The sequence below is a fragment of the Carassius gibelio genome, chromosome B12 (assembly GCF_023724105.1).
Source record: "Carassius gibelio isolate Cgi1373 ecotype wild population from Czech Republic chromosome B12, carGib1.2-hapl.c, whole genome shotgun sequence".
In the NCBI taxonomy this organism is placed as follows: domain Eukaryota; kingdom Metazoa; phylum Chordata; class Actinopteri; order Cypriniformes; family Cyprinidae; genus Carassius; species Carassius gibelio.
Window position 1 is genome coordinate 3,143,573 of NC_068407.1, and position 16,793 is coordinate 3,160,365.

The following is a 16,793-nucleotide window of genomic DNA, read 5'->3' on the forward strand; positions in this document are numbered from 1 at the left end:
ACAATGCCGGAAATGTTATGTGGCTTCAGCAAACCACACTTACTCTATTGCCTTACATCTAATTAATTATTCAAATTATTCATTAGAATGAATCACAATACTTGTTAACTGCTAGTTTATATGAGCAGAATAAATCCCAGCAGCTGACATTATATCTCCTCTATTGGAATGGAAATTAACTGACCAAATAAAGAAATCAAGCCATTGCTTTTAGTTAACCGCTCGCTATTTATTGGATTACAGAGGAATGTTGTGCACAAAGCCATAACCATGGCATTAAACTTGTTTACAGTGCCTCTATAACTGCCACCAGTTAGAGCTGAACTAAATTAAACCGTATATTACTAGTACAGCATTCTCCTCCTAAATGACATGTCCTTTTCTGGCTGTGACTTTGTTATTTGTTCTGGGTGCATCTGCTGACCTAATGACCACAATCATCTCATCCTGCTCAAAACAATACGGCTGCGCTTACCATATAATCAAAGCAAGATTGACTATTGACTAGCGCTCTCTCTGTTGAATTGATTCATGCAGGCTTCTCTTCTATCTCCCAGGGTGCTTTATCTAAAGTTTTTAATCCCCTTGTCGTCTATATTTGTGTTCTCTGACATCCATTTAACCGTCAATTACCAGTGAAGCCATTCACTAGCACATTAAATGGCGGAATAGCATCTCATTTCCAAGAGATGATTTGAGTTCGCCTGTAGCTCTGAGTTCACATTAGGCATGTTGGAAATGAACAGTGTTCAACTTCCAAATTGGGAGTTTTCTGATTGAACATAAAAAAAATGTCTTAACTGTACATGGAAACCAATCATTTCAGGGACTTTTAACCTGTGAATTATTCCACAATAATCCATTTAACACTAGTTTTGCTAAAACTTTCTTGCAACTATAACTCTGCATTCATATTTTGAATAGAACAGACAAAAGAAATAAATCTAAGTTAAAATTATAAATTGCATTGTAATTAATAAACGAATAATATATAACATAATTTTACTTCAATCTCAGAAGGCTCTCTTTGAGGAGGAAGCCTTGACTGGAGTTTCTCACTGTGCCAGCCAGTGATTGTGCTCGCGAGTGTTTGCTTTCGGATCCGCTGGAAGGAATGTAGACGGGCAAGTCCCTATCTTCTTCCTTAACCACCAGATCCGGTACCCGCTCTCGTTAGATGTACAGGGGCTCTTGGGATGTAATTTATCGTGTGAGAACGTGTTTACCTCTCTTCCTCTGAGGAGGCTGCTGGGCGGACATGCCCTTTTCTGGCTATGACTTTGATATTCGTTTTGGGTGCATCTGCTGACATGATGACCATAATTGTCACAATCAGCCCCTCGTGCCAGGGGTGTCACTTTTTGTACTCCACAGACGCTAGAGTCAAAGTGGTGCTCCCAGGCCGAAGGCTTCTAGTGGATAACATCCTGACGCCTAAGGCCTAGGACTTTTTGAGGGCCAGCTCCCTCTGGGGAAGAGCGGTGTACACCACATTACACGGTGCCCATCTCTCCTCAGTGCCCTCAGGAGATTGATCTGCCAACCCTGCCGGTGTTCCAGGGGGCAGCGGTGCTTCTCTCAGTTACTGCCCGGAAACGTAGTGGTGCTAAGAGGCTCTCTACCTCTATGGAAGTCTCTAGAGCAGCTAGTACGGTTGTCCCCTGCCAATCAGCCACTTCAGGACGCCAAGCAAGTGGCTCTAGGCACACCAGAGGCCAGTCTCGTGAGACTGGTTCCCTTAGGAGGTCACATGGCAGTGTGGGAGCCCCTGCCAAGTGTGCTTCCTGGGGTCCTGCCCGAGCAGGCTCTGGTTAAGTCTTCCTAGTAGACGACGTGGGTCTAAGGACCGTCGTTTTTAGGAGTCTTCAGCTATGAGAGTCCTGATGCTGTGGCTCAGGACCTCAGAGGACAGGACCCTCTGGGGAAGAGCAGTTTACACCGCGTTACACAGTGCCCGTCTCTCCTCAGTGCCCTCAGGAGATCGATCTGCCAACCCTGCCGGTGTTCCAGGGTGCAGCGGTTTCCAGCCAAGCGCTTCTCTCAGTTACCGCCCAGAAATGTAGCGGTGCTAAGAGTCTTGCGACCTCCTGGGAGGTTTCCAGAGCAGCAAGTTTGGACATCTCCTGCCAGTGCGCCGCTTCAGTGCACCGAACTGACTGCTCTGATGACACCAGAGATCAGTCTTGAGAGGCTCAGTCCCTTAGTAGACTATTTGGCAGCTTGAAAAGTACTGCCAAATGTTTCTCTGTGGGTCCTGCACAGTGTAGTGAGAGGCCACAGAATCCAGTTCTGGTAGGCTCCGAGCAGGCTCTGGTATTGGAACAGAAGTAGACACTCTGAGGACGGAAACCATCGAGGTGGTCCCTCCAGAGTCTGGGTCCAACAGCCGGAACTTCACTGTTCCAAGGAAGGATGAGGATATCATGTTTGTCAAGTCAAAGGTGTAACATGGCTCATAACTTCATACTAAATTTCACAAGAGAAGTGTCAAAGAAATCCAGTCACAAAGAATTTAGAAAGAATTACAAAGAATTGAGGTCGTTCACCTAGTACCATACACATTGAGGAAATCCAGAGAAATCACAGTACATGTGCAACTTAAACACTGTTACTCTAGAAGAAAGCGGACCCACTTTATATTAAGTGGCCTTAACTACTATGTACTTACATCTTAACCCACCCTTACACTTACCCATACCTCCAACCCTCTCCCTAACCTTACCCCTATCCCACCTCAATAGCAGCAAAAGTGTTTTACAATACAATATGAGCACAATAAGTACATTGTTCTTATTTTTTTATGTAAGTACATAGTAGTTAAGGCCACCTAATATAAAGTGGGACCATATATATATATATATATATATATATATATATATATATATATATATATATATATATATATATATATATATATATATATACTAATACTAATAATAATAATAATCCAATAAAAATCCATAAAGACCCCACAAACACACCCAATACAGCAGAAAACATCAAGAAGAATCTATACATAAAAAAGCAACCCTCCTCCACTGTCTGTCAGAATATATTAAAAAGATGCAGATTATATGAAAGAAAAATCTCTAGAAAGTCTTGCTAACATGACCCCGGGCATCATGCATAAAACTTTGCATTACCTTCTTTAAATACATAGCAGAATCTGGATATACACCCACACCACTGGGTCACTGCTTCAGCAAAGCAGCACCACAACAAACTCTTGACATGCACGTCAGAAGCAAAATGCTCTCTCAATCTAATGCATCTATTCTCTCATCTCATCATGCCTCGCACACTTTGAGTTTTTTCAGCTGTCAGAGACTGTAAATCAGACGTCAGTGACAGTAATTATTTTCTACAGAGAGAATGGAAGAATAACTCTTCCATCTGATTAAAAGTGTTACGTTGAGTACTATATAAGCTGTCATTAGCAAATGCTTCTCCCGTTTGAAATACTTTAAGAAGTTCATTGAGATTTTGCCTGTACTGAGAGCAAAGTGCCATAAGAATGGAGTTCCTAGACTTATAATAAAACAATTCTAAATTATAATACTTTGATACACTGCATAAAGGTATAAATAAACACACACACACACACACACACACACACAAACTGATGAATAATGCACAAAAAAAGCACCTTGAGAAAGAGAAAAGGGTAAATTACTATTCCATGTCACTTTCAAGGTATTCAAGATATGCGCTGCCACATCTCAGTATATTCATATACATCTCCAAATAGAAAATTTGAGTACACTACAGTATTAAATGTCTTGGAATATAGTTTGTGAGAGATTGAAAGTGAAGTATCACTAAAATACAATACACTGAAGCAAGGCTAAGTCAATCATTTTTGTCTTTTTCTCTTTCTCATACAACCCCCTAAATCGGTTCTCATGTCTCCTGTCTGAATGCATTAAGCCCTTGTACACCATCTAAAATAAACTCAGTCTGGCAAAAACTGATACTGTTTCTTGCCACAAATCCATTAAGCTTTTCATCTCCAAAAACTCTCACCAAAGTCATTGATATGCTTTTCATCACTATGTCTGTGATATGAAAAGAAAAAAAAAAATTCCAAGAACTCACTAACACACCTGTTACAGCTGTTGACAACAGAAAACATCAGGAATAATCTATATAAAAAAGCAATCCTCCTCCACTGTCTGTCAGAATGTATCAAAAATATGTAGATTATTCGAAAGGAAAATCTCTAGAAAGTCTTGCTAACATGACCCCAGGCATCATGCATAAAACTTTACATTACCTTTTTTAAATACATAGAGTCTGCACATACACCCACACCACTGGGTCACGGCTTCAGCAGAGCATTGCACAAAAATATTATAATATGAAAGGCTCAAAGTACAGAACGTCAGAAAGTGCTTATGCACATCCTGTGTGCAGAATGATGCACTTGATGCAACACGATGATTAGTTTGAGCCGTTTCATTTAACAGTTTTACATTTTAAATGTAATTTCTTTTTTTTATTCTTCACAGTTCCCCTGCAAAATGCTGCATTAGTCTTTAGTTAAGACCAAACATTTACAAACTGGGATGGTGTGCATTATCAAAACACTAGTTTGCCAGTACTGATGGAAGAGATTTGCAAGAGCCTGTGTGAAGGTTGTGAGATGTCTAGTGGTTAACATCAACAACAAATTATTTTATGCTTTTCTAGCAGTATTTTTCAAACTAGTCATTGTGTCATGACTATTCATTGCAGATGCTTGTGTGTGTGAAAGACTGGCAAAGTAGTGAAACATTGGGAGTTTCAGAACCATGGACAGTAACAGAAATTACAATAAAGGAGTGCAGCATTTCAGGACCACGGACAGCGGCAGATAGTACCTCTTTGACAAATAAAATAAATATAACAGGATGTCATGTGAAACTGCATGTTAATTGTTACTTGCATAATGTCAGAGGTTGTGTGTAAATGTTTATTGCTTCAAGGCCAATGTGTTTGCAAACCATTTGACCGACTTTAAGGGGTCATTGGATGCCCATTTTCCACAGGTTGATATGATTCTTTAGGGTCTTAATGAAAATTCTGTAACATATTTTGATAAGAAGTTCACAATGGTAGTGTAAAACAACACCGTTTTTACCCTGTCAAAAACAGCTCTGTCTACAGCACGCTGTTTTATTGCATTCTGCTTTAAATGCAAGTTAGCTCTGCTCACCCCACCCCTCTCTTCCGAGCTGCTCTCTGAGAGATGGTAAACTTTAGCTGCATTCATAATAAAACTTGCTAACTAGCACATTGTTAGTAAAGGTGAATTGCAAAGATTCATTAAAAAACCTTACATTAACTTTTCTAGACGTGAATCTAGATCACAAATGATTCATGCAAACATAGATGAATTTAGGTAGATCGGGGTCGCATTCCCTTCAGACACAAAAGTATTCCACTGCGTCTTCAGTGGCTCAGATTAAGTGGGTACATTACGACTGCTATGGTCATTATTACATCCAACAACAGCACACCTTGATCGCTTAACCTGTTAACTGTCACTCACATTTTTTAACATAGACTTTGATTGAACATAGAAGTGCATGATTCAAACCTAAATGTTTATAATTAATGACTGGAAACATTTTGTAATATGATTTTGATGTACAATTTTCATGATAATGCAATGTTTGAATTTAGAATGGGTTTTAAAGGATGAATTTTGAGATTTTAAATTTCCAAGTGATATATAATTTGTTTTGAAGTGTGAAAGACTTTTTTTTTTGACAAAGGTCAAAACTTCTGTTATGATGTATGGTTTTTGAAGTGCACTCTTGCCATAAATTTATCTATTACTTTTCCTACATAATGTTTAACAAAAAAGATTGGTAAAATATCTATGTAAAAGTCTTAGACCTTTCCAATGATATATAGTTTGTCATGATTAGATTAGGATTTAATTGTAATACAGTTAAGTACACATAGGCATACCACCGAGGGGACGGGTGACAGTTAAGAGGTTTTAAGAGTCTGTCTCATCTACATCTGCTCCGGCGGTGAAACAATGGCGAACTGATGACAGCTCACTTTGGTCACCAAGGTAAGATGCCAGTGTGTGCTGAAATGCTAATGTCAATCAAACAGTCATAGGAGGGGCCTTGAGATCGTGAGATCAGCTTGATTTGAGAGAGAGATAATTATTTAACGAGATAAAAAAATAAAATAAAAATCTTATCATAGGGTGGTTGTGTACACACACTGCCAACACACTTTTCTGTTCAAACAGCTTGTAAAAGTGCATGTCACATTCGGTGACTCCTTTAACCTGACATATCCAAGTGGGAGACTATTCCTTTTACACAGAAAGCAGAATGCAATTATATTTGTTGGGAATTGGTTAGTTTTCAATCTTTCTGTCCTACATTCTTTTATTTTGTTTTTCCTTACTTCCTTTTGACTTTTCCCTTTTCCTTATATCATTCCTTCCATCCGACCATGTTTTCTTTTTTTCTTTTTCTAATACTGCCTTACTATCATTTGCTTATTTTATTGTTCTCCTTCGTTTATTAATTTGTCTGTTTCTTCCTTCCTATTCTCTTACCTTCTTTCACTTGTCTTGACTTGTCTTTCATTGCCCCTTTTCTGTTTTAATGACTCCTTTGTTCATTTGTCTCCTTTGCTTCCTGCTTACTTTTTCTTCCTTCCTCTTCACTTTTTTCCTTCCCAATCCATTTCCCATTCTTTTTTGCTTCCTTCTATGTTCCTTTCCTACAGTACAGTATATCTTACCCATCTCCCTTCCTTTCTTCTTCCTGTCCTTACTTACTTGTCCTTCCTGTCTTTACATTTTCCTTATCTTTTTCATTTTCATTCCTTCCCATGTTCCTTTTTCTTATCTTTTTTTCTTCCTTCCTCATTTCCCCTTCCATTTTTTTCTTATCTTTTATTCCTTAAATTCTCTTTCTCACTCCTTTCTTAATATATTTCCATCCTTATTTTTTCCCTTGATTTTATTCTGTCCTGACTCATGTCATTCCTTCCTATATTTATCATTGCTTCTTTGTTTCTTTTCCTCCTTCCCACTACATTTCCCTACTTTCTTTTTCTTCCTTCTTTATATCTTGCCTTCTATCCTTTCTTTGTCTTTCCTGTTTTCTTTTATATTCCATTCCTTATTTATCTGTCCTTCCTATATGACTTCTTCCATCCTTCCTTTGTCGTTCCTTTGTTGTTCTTCTCACTATCTTAACTTTTGCTTCTTGACACAAAACAAAATGTGTCTCCATTAACATTTAATAGTTCCTCGTAAAAACCCTCAAACAATGTCCACCTCTAATGAACACCAAATCCATCTCAAAGCACTCTGAATCTTGTTCTCTCTCCAACCGCCTGTCTTTATCCCTGAAAGCCTTTACACAATGTTCTCTCCACCTCATTCTCCAGGGATGCTCTCCATTATAGAGCCGGGATCCAAACAATGCAGCACACATGTCAAGCTTTATTTCTAAACAGTGAAGGGTGCCAATGGTGAATTTTATTGCTCACAGCTGTATTCTGAGAAACTAACTTCACAGTCTAATGTGAAAAACTCATATGAAAAGCTAGGGAGTGTTGTTTTTAATTGTACAACTAAATGAAATGCGGCAGCAGTCTTAAACCTGCAAGCAATAAAAGCACTATTGATTCACTTTCACACACACAATGAAAAGAGGTAATACATTTACCAGTTTTGGGGTCAACGGAGAAGTATGGCTGTCCGTGCAGAACACTGTACACCACCCGTGCACTGTTTCCATATGTAGGGTCATCTGCGTCGGTCGCTGTCACTTGAAAAACTGATGTACCTGCAGAAAGAGAAAGAATAAAACATTGATGCTGTGAGTTTGAAGGGTGATTTGAATGTACCTAAAGGAATATCTTACACATTTTTAAATTGGATTGAAAATGTACTCAGTTCATCCAAGATTTAGATGAGTTTCTTCATCAGAACAAACTTGGAGGAATTTAGCATTAAATAATTTTTTCATGAATGGATCCTTTGCAGTGAATGGGTGATGAGAGTCCGAAAAGCTGGAAAAATATCACGCAATAATCCACATGATTCCAGTACATACATTATTGTTGTGTTTAGAAAAAGTTGCATGTTTGTTCATGCTTGTAAACAGTGATTGGTCTGTATATATTTCTCTCCTGATTCAGATGGTAACAACTTATTTCCTGGAGAAAGCAATATTATGGATAGAAGACACATATCTTAACCAGAAGCAATGGATTAAGGTTAAAACATCTTGATGGGTGTGTTTATTATAAACACAAGACATTCATTAATGGCCTGAAGTCGTGTGGATGACTCATGTTTTTATCAGTTGTTTGGACTCTCATTCTGAAGGCAACTTTTCACTGCAGAAAATTTACTGGTGAATAAATGACACTAAAAATTTCATTTTAATTTACATTTACATTTAAATTTAAATTTAGCAGATGCTTTTATCCAAAGCAACTTGCAAATGACGACAATAGAAGCAATCAAAACTAACAAATGAGCAACATGTACTGTAAGTGCAAATGACAAGTCCCAGTTAGCCTAACAAGCATTTATCTATGTGTAATACAATAAACTATATCAATTATATATATATATATATATATATATATATATATATATATATATATATATATATTTGCCAATGTGCTGTGGAAAAAAAAATACAATATTATTACAGCATATACTGTCTGATCAAGATCGAAGACAAAAATAAAGACAAAAAACTGATTGATAAAATTATTTTCTGCAGTGTTCTCTTGTGGTGAGACCCAGTCAGAGCAAAGTCGAAAAGCCGTGTTCTCCCACAAAGACTTTCAAAAGATTTTCAATTATGGTCATCACTCAGCATAATACACACTAGAGAGACAAAGTTCACTGCTTTCTGCATAGTTCAACAGCATAAAGACCAGATAGCCGCAATTACTGTAACAACTACAGATAAGAGTAATTTTGGTTCTAATCCTGAAGCTTCAGTTGGTTAAATGAGTTATCTCACCCCTCTCTGTACCCTGTACAGCTCTCAGCTTCATTGAAAACATATCTATCAGACTCTAGCAGCAGCTGGAAAGTTGCTGAAACAGCTTGTCTAGAATTTTCAGACGAGTGTCTCCTAGGACCAGCAGATGAACTGTGTGTGTGGAGGCAGTAATGTTTCTGCACGACTAATAAAGATATTGAGTTTTACTAACTCCTAATCAAAATCGTGCCCATATAAATAAATAAATAAATAAATAAAAGTACAGTAAAACTGCAACGCAAGCAGTGAATGCTAAGAGGGGAGCTGGGTAATATTTTGAAGTCAATACTGATCGTCTGCTGTTTAACATGGCTGTACACACTCAGCAGCCACTTTATTAGGTACCCCTGCTGAAAAAGACAAGCTTACACCAGCATGAATTTCCAGGCTGGCTTTGGTGCAGATTTTTCTACTTGTTTCTACGTGACTCAAAAGACACATTTACAAATCCTAAGATAATATGCTGACTTTCATAGACCTCTTCCTTATTTATATTTTCAAATAATATATAAGTGTATTTTGCTTTACTGCATTGGTGAAATTATTCATTAAAATACACTGATGTTCAATATATAATTTCTTAAAAGAAGTATTAATATTTCATGCAGTTTCAAGTTATTTTGAGATAATTTACCTGGACCTTTTTAACCATTTTTACTATGCCTACACGCCACAGTTATAGATATCACACTACAATGATAGATACGATAAATAGAATGACAGACAGACAGATAGACAGACAGATAGATAAATAAATGAATGGGAATCTCTTACATCTCTTACAGGTAACAGTTCGTTTGAATCACATGCAATTACTATTACCCACCCTGTTATCCACTTTGTAGTCCTTTATCATCCCCAAGGTCAACTGGGAAACTTCTTGAAGGAGTTGGATGTGTTACTATTAAGCTTTCCTGAGGATGGTACTTCTCTGTTACTGCTCGTTGACTTCAACATCCACCTAGAAAATCCCCAGGCTGCTGACTTCAACACTCTGCTCGCCTCATTTTATCTCAAGCAAGCGTCTATTACAGCTCCTTATGTAACCAACTGGACCTCATCTACACACACTGTTGCTCCACGGACAACACTTAAGCTAATGCACTGCACACCTCAGACCACTTCCTCAACATTTCTAACTTCACAATTACTCCTGATACAGAACACATTCCTCCGCAGGTCACCTTTCGACACAACCTACCTTCACTCTCTCCCTCTCGTCTATCCTGTGTGGTTTCATCCTCACTTCCTTCAAACTCTCAATTTTCAGCACTGGACACAAACAGTGCTACTGACACTCTTTGCTCCACTCTAACCACAACTTTTGCCCAATGTCAGCCCAGCATGCACAAACCCACCAGCCCCCTGGCTGACCGATATTCTCCGTGAACACTGCTCTGAAGTTAGGGCTGCAGAGAGGAAATGGCACAAATCAAGAAACTCTACCGACCTCAGTGTGTATCAGTCACTCCTCTATTCCTTCTATGTAAATGTCTTCACTGCTAAAACAACATGCTATCACAACAGAATTAACAACTGTTCTGACTCTCACACACTTTTCAAAACTTTCTCTTCTCTGTTCTCCTCCCCCTCCTACTTCATCAACTCTTACAGCTGATGACTTTGCAGTTTTCTTCACAAATAAGACAAGAACCATCAGCGACCAATTCCCCACACCACAGACTGCATTCATAATGATTAATACACACACTCTCTCCTCCTTCTCTTCACTCTCGGAAATGGACATTTACAAACGTATTCTTTCCAATCATCCTACTTGTCCACTTGATCCTATCCTCACTCACCTCCTTCAGGCCATTTCGTCTTCAGATATATCTTCACTTACTCACATTATTAATAGCTCTCTTTCCTCTGGTACATTAACCACAGCATTTAAGGAGGCTAAGGTAAGCCCACTGCTTAATAAGAAACCATCTCTAAATCCAGCAGAAAACTACAGAACGGTAACACTTCTTCCATTCATTGCATATTCACTTGAGTGAGTTGTGTTCAACCAACTCTCTATGTTTCTTGTACAGAACAACCTTGTGGACAGCAACCAATATGGCTTCAAAAGTGGCCTATCAACTGAGACTGCCCTGCTCTCTGCAACTGTATTCCTGCGACTGGCAAGAGCAGCTTCCAAATCCTCAGTACTTATCTTGCTGGATCTGTCTGCTGCTTTTGACAAAGTTAACCACCAGATTATCCTGTCCACCCTCAGAAAGATGGGCATCTCTGGAACCGCACACCTGTGGTTCAAATCTAACCTCTCAGGTAGGTCCTTCAAGGTGACTTAGAAGGGTGAAGTTTCTAAGTTAGAGCTTTTTGCTACTGGGGTTCCTCAAGGCTCAGTGCTTGGACCACTTCTCTTCTCCATCTACCTGACGTCATGAAGATCTGTCATTCAGAAGCTGTCATTATCACTGCTATGCTGATGACACTCAACTCTACTTCTCATTCCAATCAGATGATCAGACTGTAGCTGCTCTCATTGCAGCCTGTCTGAGAGACATTTCTAGCTTGATGAAGGACCATCACTTTCAGCTCAACCTTACTAAGACAGGACTGCTTGTGGGTCCAGCTAACCAATAATTTAATCACAACTACTCTATACAGATATGTTTGTCAACCATAACTCCTTCCAGGACAGCCAGAAACCAAGGAGTTGTGATCGATCATCATTTATGCTTCACAGACCTTATTGCTAAAATGACCTGGTCATGCAGACTTTCTTCATACAACATTATGAAGAAATATACCCTTCCTGTCAGAGCAAGCCACACATCTTCTTGTCCAAGCTCTTGTTCTCTCCAGACTGGACTATTATAATGCTCTTGTGGCAGGCCTTCCTGCATGTTCTATCAAGCCTCTGCAATGGATCCAGAATGCAGCAGCTAGAGTTGTCTTTAATGAGCCAAAAAAGCTCATGTTACTCCTGTCCTCATCAGGTTACATTGGCTACCAGTATCCGCTCGCATCAAATTCAAGGTACTGATGCTTGCCTACAAAACGACCACTGGAGCTGCACCAATATACCTTAAATCACTAGTTTAAACTTATGCGCCCTCCAGAAGCTTGCGTTCTGCAAGTGAATGGTGCCTTGTGGTGCCATCCCAAACAGGTTCAAAATCACTATCAAGGACCTTTTCCTTGACTGTGCCCAGCTGGTGGAATGACCTCCCAATCTCAGTTCGAACAGTTGAGTCTTTAGTCATTTTCAAAAAACATCTAAAGACACATCTTTTTTCACCAGCACTTGACCAAATAATACTAGTACTTACCAACTCTATTCTATTCTATTCTGTTCTAATCTAGAATAAATTAACTAACTGAGACTTGACATGGTAATTATATGCTGTTGTTGTCTTCTCGTTGGTCTGATTGCTTCTATTGTTCTCATTTGTAAGTCGCTTTGGACAAACGCATCTGCTAAATGATTAAATGTATCTAAAATATATATATATATATATATATATATATATATATATAGAGGTAGATAGATAGATGTGGAAGGTGGTATATGTTTGCAGTGGTGGTTCTTTCATAGCGCTTGGTACTAGTCTCTTAGAACTGAAGGTGTGGCTTTTATCCAGTCAATCAATTCAGACTGGCAGAGACAAACCATCAACACAGCTCTCCAACACACATTGAATATTGACATCACTGGACTAGTGCTGCATGGGGGCAGAAGCGTGAGCGTCCAGACGGACTCAGTCAGCTCACAGATGATTACAGATAAACGCCTCCAAATGCTCAACTCCAGAATAAGAGGAAACAAGGCTAATTATTCATTTGCCTCTTTTTCTGTCAATCCTTGTTACCAAGCATCTCTTCTCCATGTGTCTCATCAATACTAATCGACTGAGCATGTGTTCTTCGAGCTCAAACTGCCAGCCGAGGTGATGCTGTGCTGCTGGACCAACTCTGGCTTTGGTAAGTCTTACATTTCCAATAGAATGATAATGAAAAAGGTTTCACTGATAGTTTATATCCCTGTGAAACATACTGAGTGCTAACCCCAGTGCAAATGTTATATATTATTAAAAGTGGTTAGAATTTCAAACGTGGTTTTGGGTTCTGATTTTAAACAATTATTTAAAAATGTAATGGTATTTTGTAATATTACTGTTTTTGTATAGTATTTTTGGTCATACACATATGTGTATATAATACATTAAAATAAAAATAATAGCTAAAATAAAAATTACTATAAAAGTGTGGCATCATAATATTTTCAATTGGGATAATACAATTGATACAAAAAAAATTCAACAATTTAAATTGTAATAATATTTTACTGTGTTGCTGTGCTTTTGACATAATTTTTGTTCATGTTAAAAATATTAAAACTACAATTTTTGAAATTACTACCACTGAACGGTTTAAATTCAATCAGAATGTTTTCCCAAACTTTATAAAACAAAAACATGGAAACGTACAGTATATTTATTATGTTACATTTCTGCTTAAAACAAGAACAATCACACATGTAATCTGTATTAAAATTCTAAATAATGAGACAATGTCAGGCTCGCAAATGGGAGTCATATGGAGCCGTACTTTGAATTTACAGTCACAGTCTTAATTCAAATCAAGTAGACCGCATTCATCTGTTTTTCAAATGGTGTATTTACAAGAGGAACAAATCTATCAGATTCCACTGACATCCTATGAAGGCAGAACATCAGCTCGAGAGAAAACTGTGATATGAAGTGGACAGTCCAGCAGCGTGTAATAGACTCCTTTAACACTGATTGCAGCTGGTACTCAAATCTTACGATACCACAAAGCATTGTATGGGCTTCAGTTGCTATGGCAACAGCCAATTGGGACCTAAATAAACAAACAAACCTTTCTAAATCCACAGGCCATAATCTCCACTGAAAAGTGTTTCACACTGCCAAAATAAAGAGAAATATTTCATTTGTACAGCCAGGAATATATCTTTCAAGGCTCCCAGAGAGATTCCAAAACTGTATCTTGCGTGGCTGAGAGTGAGAACATAACATGTGACACAAAATATTTCACTTCTATTATATCAATAATATAATAGCCATTTTCTGGAAATCAACAGTGACATGCTATGTGTGGGCTGGAAGTGAGTTTACAGGAGAAACGTTCCTCTAAAGCAGTGGTTCATTACCTCTTCTGATCTGAACACAACGCATTGTGCCATACAACTACTTTTGTAGGAGGATAAAATACATGGAAAAACAAATGTACAAAAGTAGCATGCTATTTACTGTGCTAAAATCTATATAAGCATTTGACAAATTTATATATATATATATATATATATATATATATATATATATATATATATATATGAAAATGATGAGAAAAGTGTGAGTCGTTAATTTGAAATAAACGATGAAATGACTTTACCTTTGACAAGTGGCATTTTTATTTAGAAGGCGGGACTTATTATGCCATACAGTGCTTTGCAGTTTCTCCAATTTTTATAATAATATAATGAATGAACCATCTTGTCGTAATATCTAACATTTTTGCTCAGGCTCGGCTTGGAGAGCACAGAGATGATAGCAATAAGTAAAGCTAACGTCAGAAGCAATGGCACTGGACGAGCAATCAAAAAATGCAAAACTGCAAATTCGCATTTGTCATCTGTCACCGTGACAGCAAGTAGAATTTTGAAGCTGGAATAATGAACGGATTGAGCATTTCAGTTGGCAAGAGAGGAATATGGATGGAACATGGATGGAACTTTCTTGGCAAGGAGGATTGTGTACATCATTGTCAGGAACAAGGGAGAAGGCTTCTTTCATTAGATAAGACAAAGTTTAAATTTCGCAACTTGTTTATCAATTTGTTAATAGCAATTTGCTGTGGAATATGAGCCGATTGGGTCCAATCAGGTCTGTGTCTTGCCAGCCTTGTTCAGGTCCAGCTTTCAAATAAGTGACGGTCCGCGTCGGTTCTGGGTCCATTTATGGGTCTCTTTGGGTTCGGGTTCAAAATTTTGGACCCGTGTAGACGTCTACCTGGTAAAACTGTGTTGTAAGGGAATCTCTCACTCTATTTCTCTCTGTATATATTTTCACTGTTTCTCCTAGTGGAAGTGGAGCGTTCTGGTGAAAGCAGGAGCACATAGTGCTCTCTAAGAGCTGTCGGGCTCCTGAGGGAACTCTAGCTGCAAAACACAAAACAACAGCATAAAAGCCATAGGCTGGATAGAAAAAAAGCCAGCTGGAGTGAATCTGGGAGATCTGAATTAGAAGTGATGGATCTTAGAGAGTGACATCTTATGAGTTTGCATCAGTAAGCATCAGGTTAGAATATTTTCTGGACAGATATGCTTTTAAAATCCATTTAAATTTTCACTTTTGCACACAGACGGAAATGGACCGTATCACCTGAACCTGAGACATTTAAGTTGAGCAGTAAACAATTCACTTCTGCTCAAAGAAAAGAGCGAAACAATCTCATGGGTTTGGACACACAGAGCAGCATTTGTTTAGAACTACACTGGCACTATGTGGTTGCTGAGGTGTTCTGAGGAAAGATACCTTGTGGTATTTTGCAGCAACTTTTGTTTAGATCTGTAGTACAAATGGTGCTGGACGAGTTACACGCGAAAGTCAAACTGAAATAATTCTCACAAACAATTTTGCTTCCATAATTTGGCATAATTTTAGTCTTAGTCCATTAACATCAGTCATCTTAGTCCATGGCTCCATGAACATGCAAAATTAAAGTCAATATTTTTGTTTTCATGTTGACATACATTACATAAATCACTAACTCTACACAAGAGCAAAACTGCAAAACCACACCAAAAAGCATTAATAAGATTTAAATGTTATTTATTCATTTTTCATACTCAATTACCAGTTAAAAAAAAATAAAAAAATCAAACAAACAAAAAAAAAAATAGCAGCCAGCATGGTGCTTCTGATCTGAAGGAGTCTTTACGCATCAAGTAATATCACCCCCTGGCCCCGCCTTCACAAACACGCTTCCCGACGTGTGTTATGTTCTCAGTCATGGTTCTCCTGTCTGATTTGAGGGCATCGGTGGTTCAACGCAAGTCATGGTGTTTACAGTTGCTGTTCTAGCCATAGATAGTGGATGTTGCAGTGGAGTTAAAAGTCTAAGGTGAAGTAGGCTAATGTCAAATTTCCATAATTTAGACAGGGCAACAAACACAAGTTAAAGAACGAGCAAGGCTCAGAGTTAGACTTATTTAGAGTTAGAATTATTTGAAGGGTGGTATGTGGTATATCAGCTAGTCAATGAGGAATTCACCAAGGATATTTTCGTAAAAAAAAACAAAAAAAAAAACTGAAATTAAGACTTAAACTATTGGTAACAAATTTTTTTCGTAAACTGAAAAAAAAAAAAAAAAAAAAAAATCACAATAAATTAAAAACGAAACGAAACTAACAACTGAAATAAAATATTAATTAGCAAAAATCAATAAACGTTTTCGTTATTAATAGTCTCTTTACTATGCCGGAAAATCTGGCCTGTGGCTGTTTAGGGAAATGCCTGTTCTAAGTTGCTGAGGCTATTAACTGCTCAATGAAGGACCGTAACTTTGAACACATCGCTAACGTTGTTAGTCCTAAGCGGCTGATCATAAAGGATGCGTCTGTGGCAGTGAAATGGAAAATAACACAGGTTATGAGACAGAAGCTGAACTTTAAACATGAGCGCTGCATTTTTAGTTTCTTGTGCGATACGCGGGTGCAACAGCAAAACAAGTCCGTCAAGCACAAAAAAAAATAAACTTTATTGTAGTCT

At 38.1% G+C, this 16,793-nt stretch overlaps 1 protein-coding gene across 2 annotated transcripts in view; it reads right to left on the bottom strand.

Annotated features, from left to right (window-relative positions):
* The window catches only part of LOC127969499 (cadherin-18-like), a 201,280-nt gene that overhangs the window by 45,207 nt on the left and 139,280 nt on the right, over window positions 1-16,793 (bottom strand). For both annotated transcript variants that reach the window (XM_052571505.1, XM_052571506.1), the window contains one exon: window positions 7,689-7,808. In XM_052571505.1, the coding sequence (XP_052427465.1) occupies window positions 7,689-7,808 (120 nt within the window). The remainder of the gene's footprint in view (window positions 1-7,688; window positions 7,809-16,793) is intronic.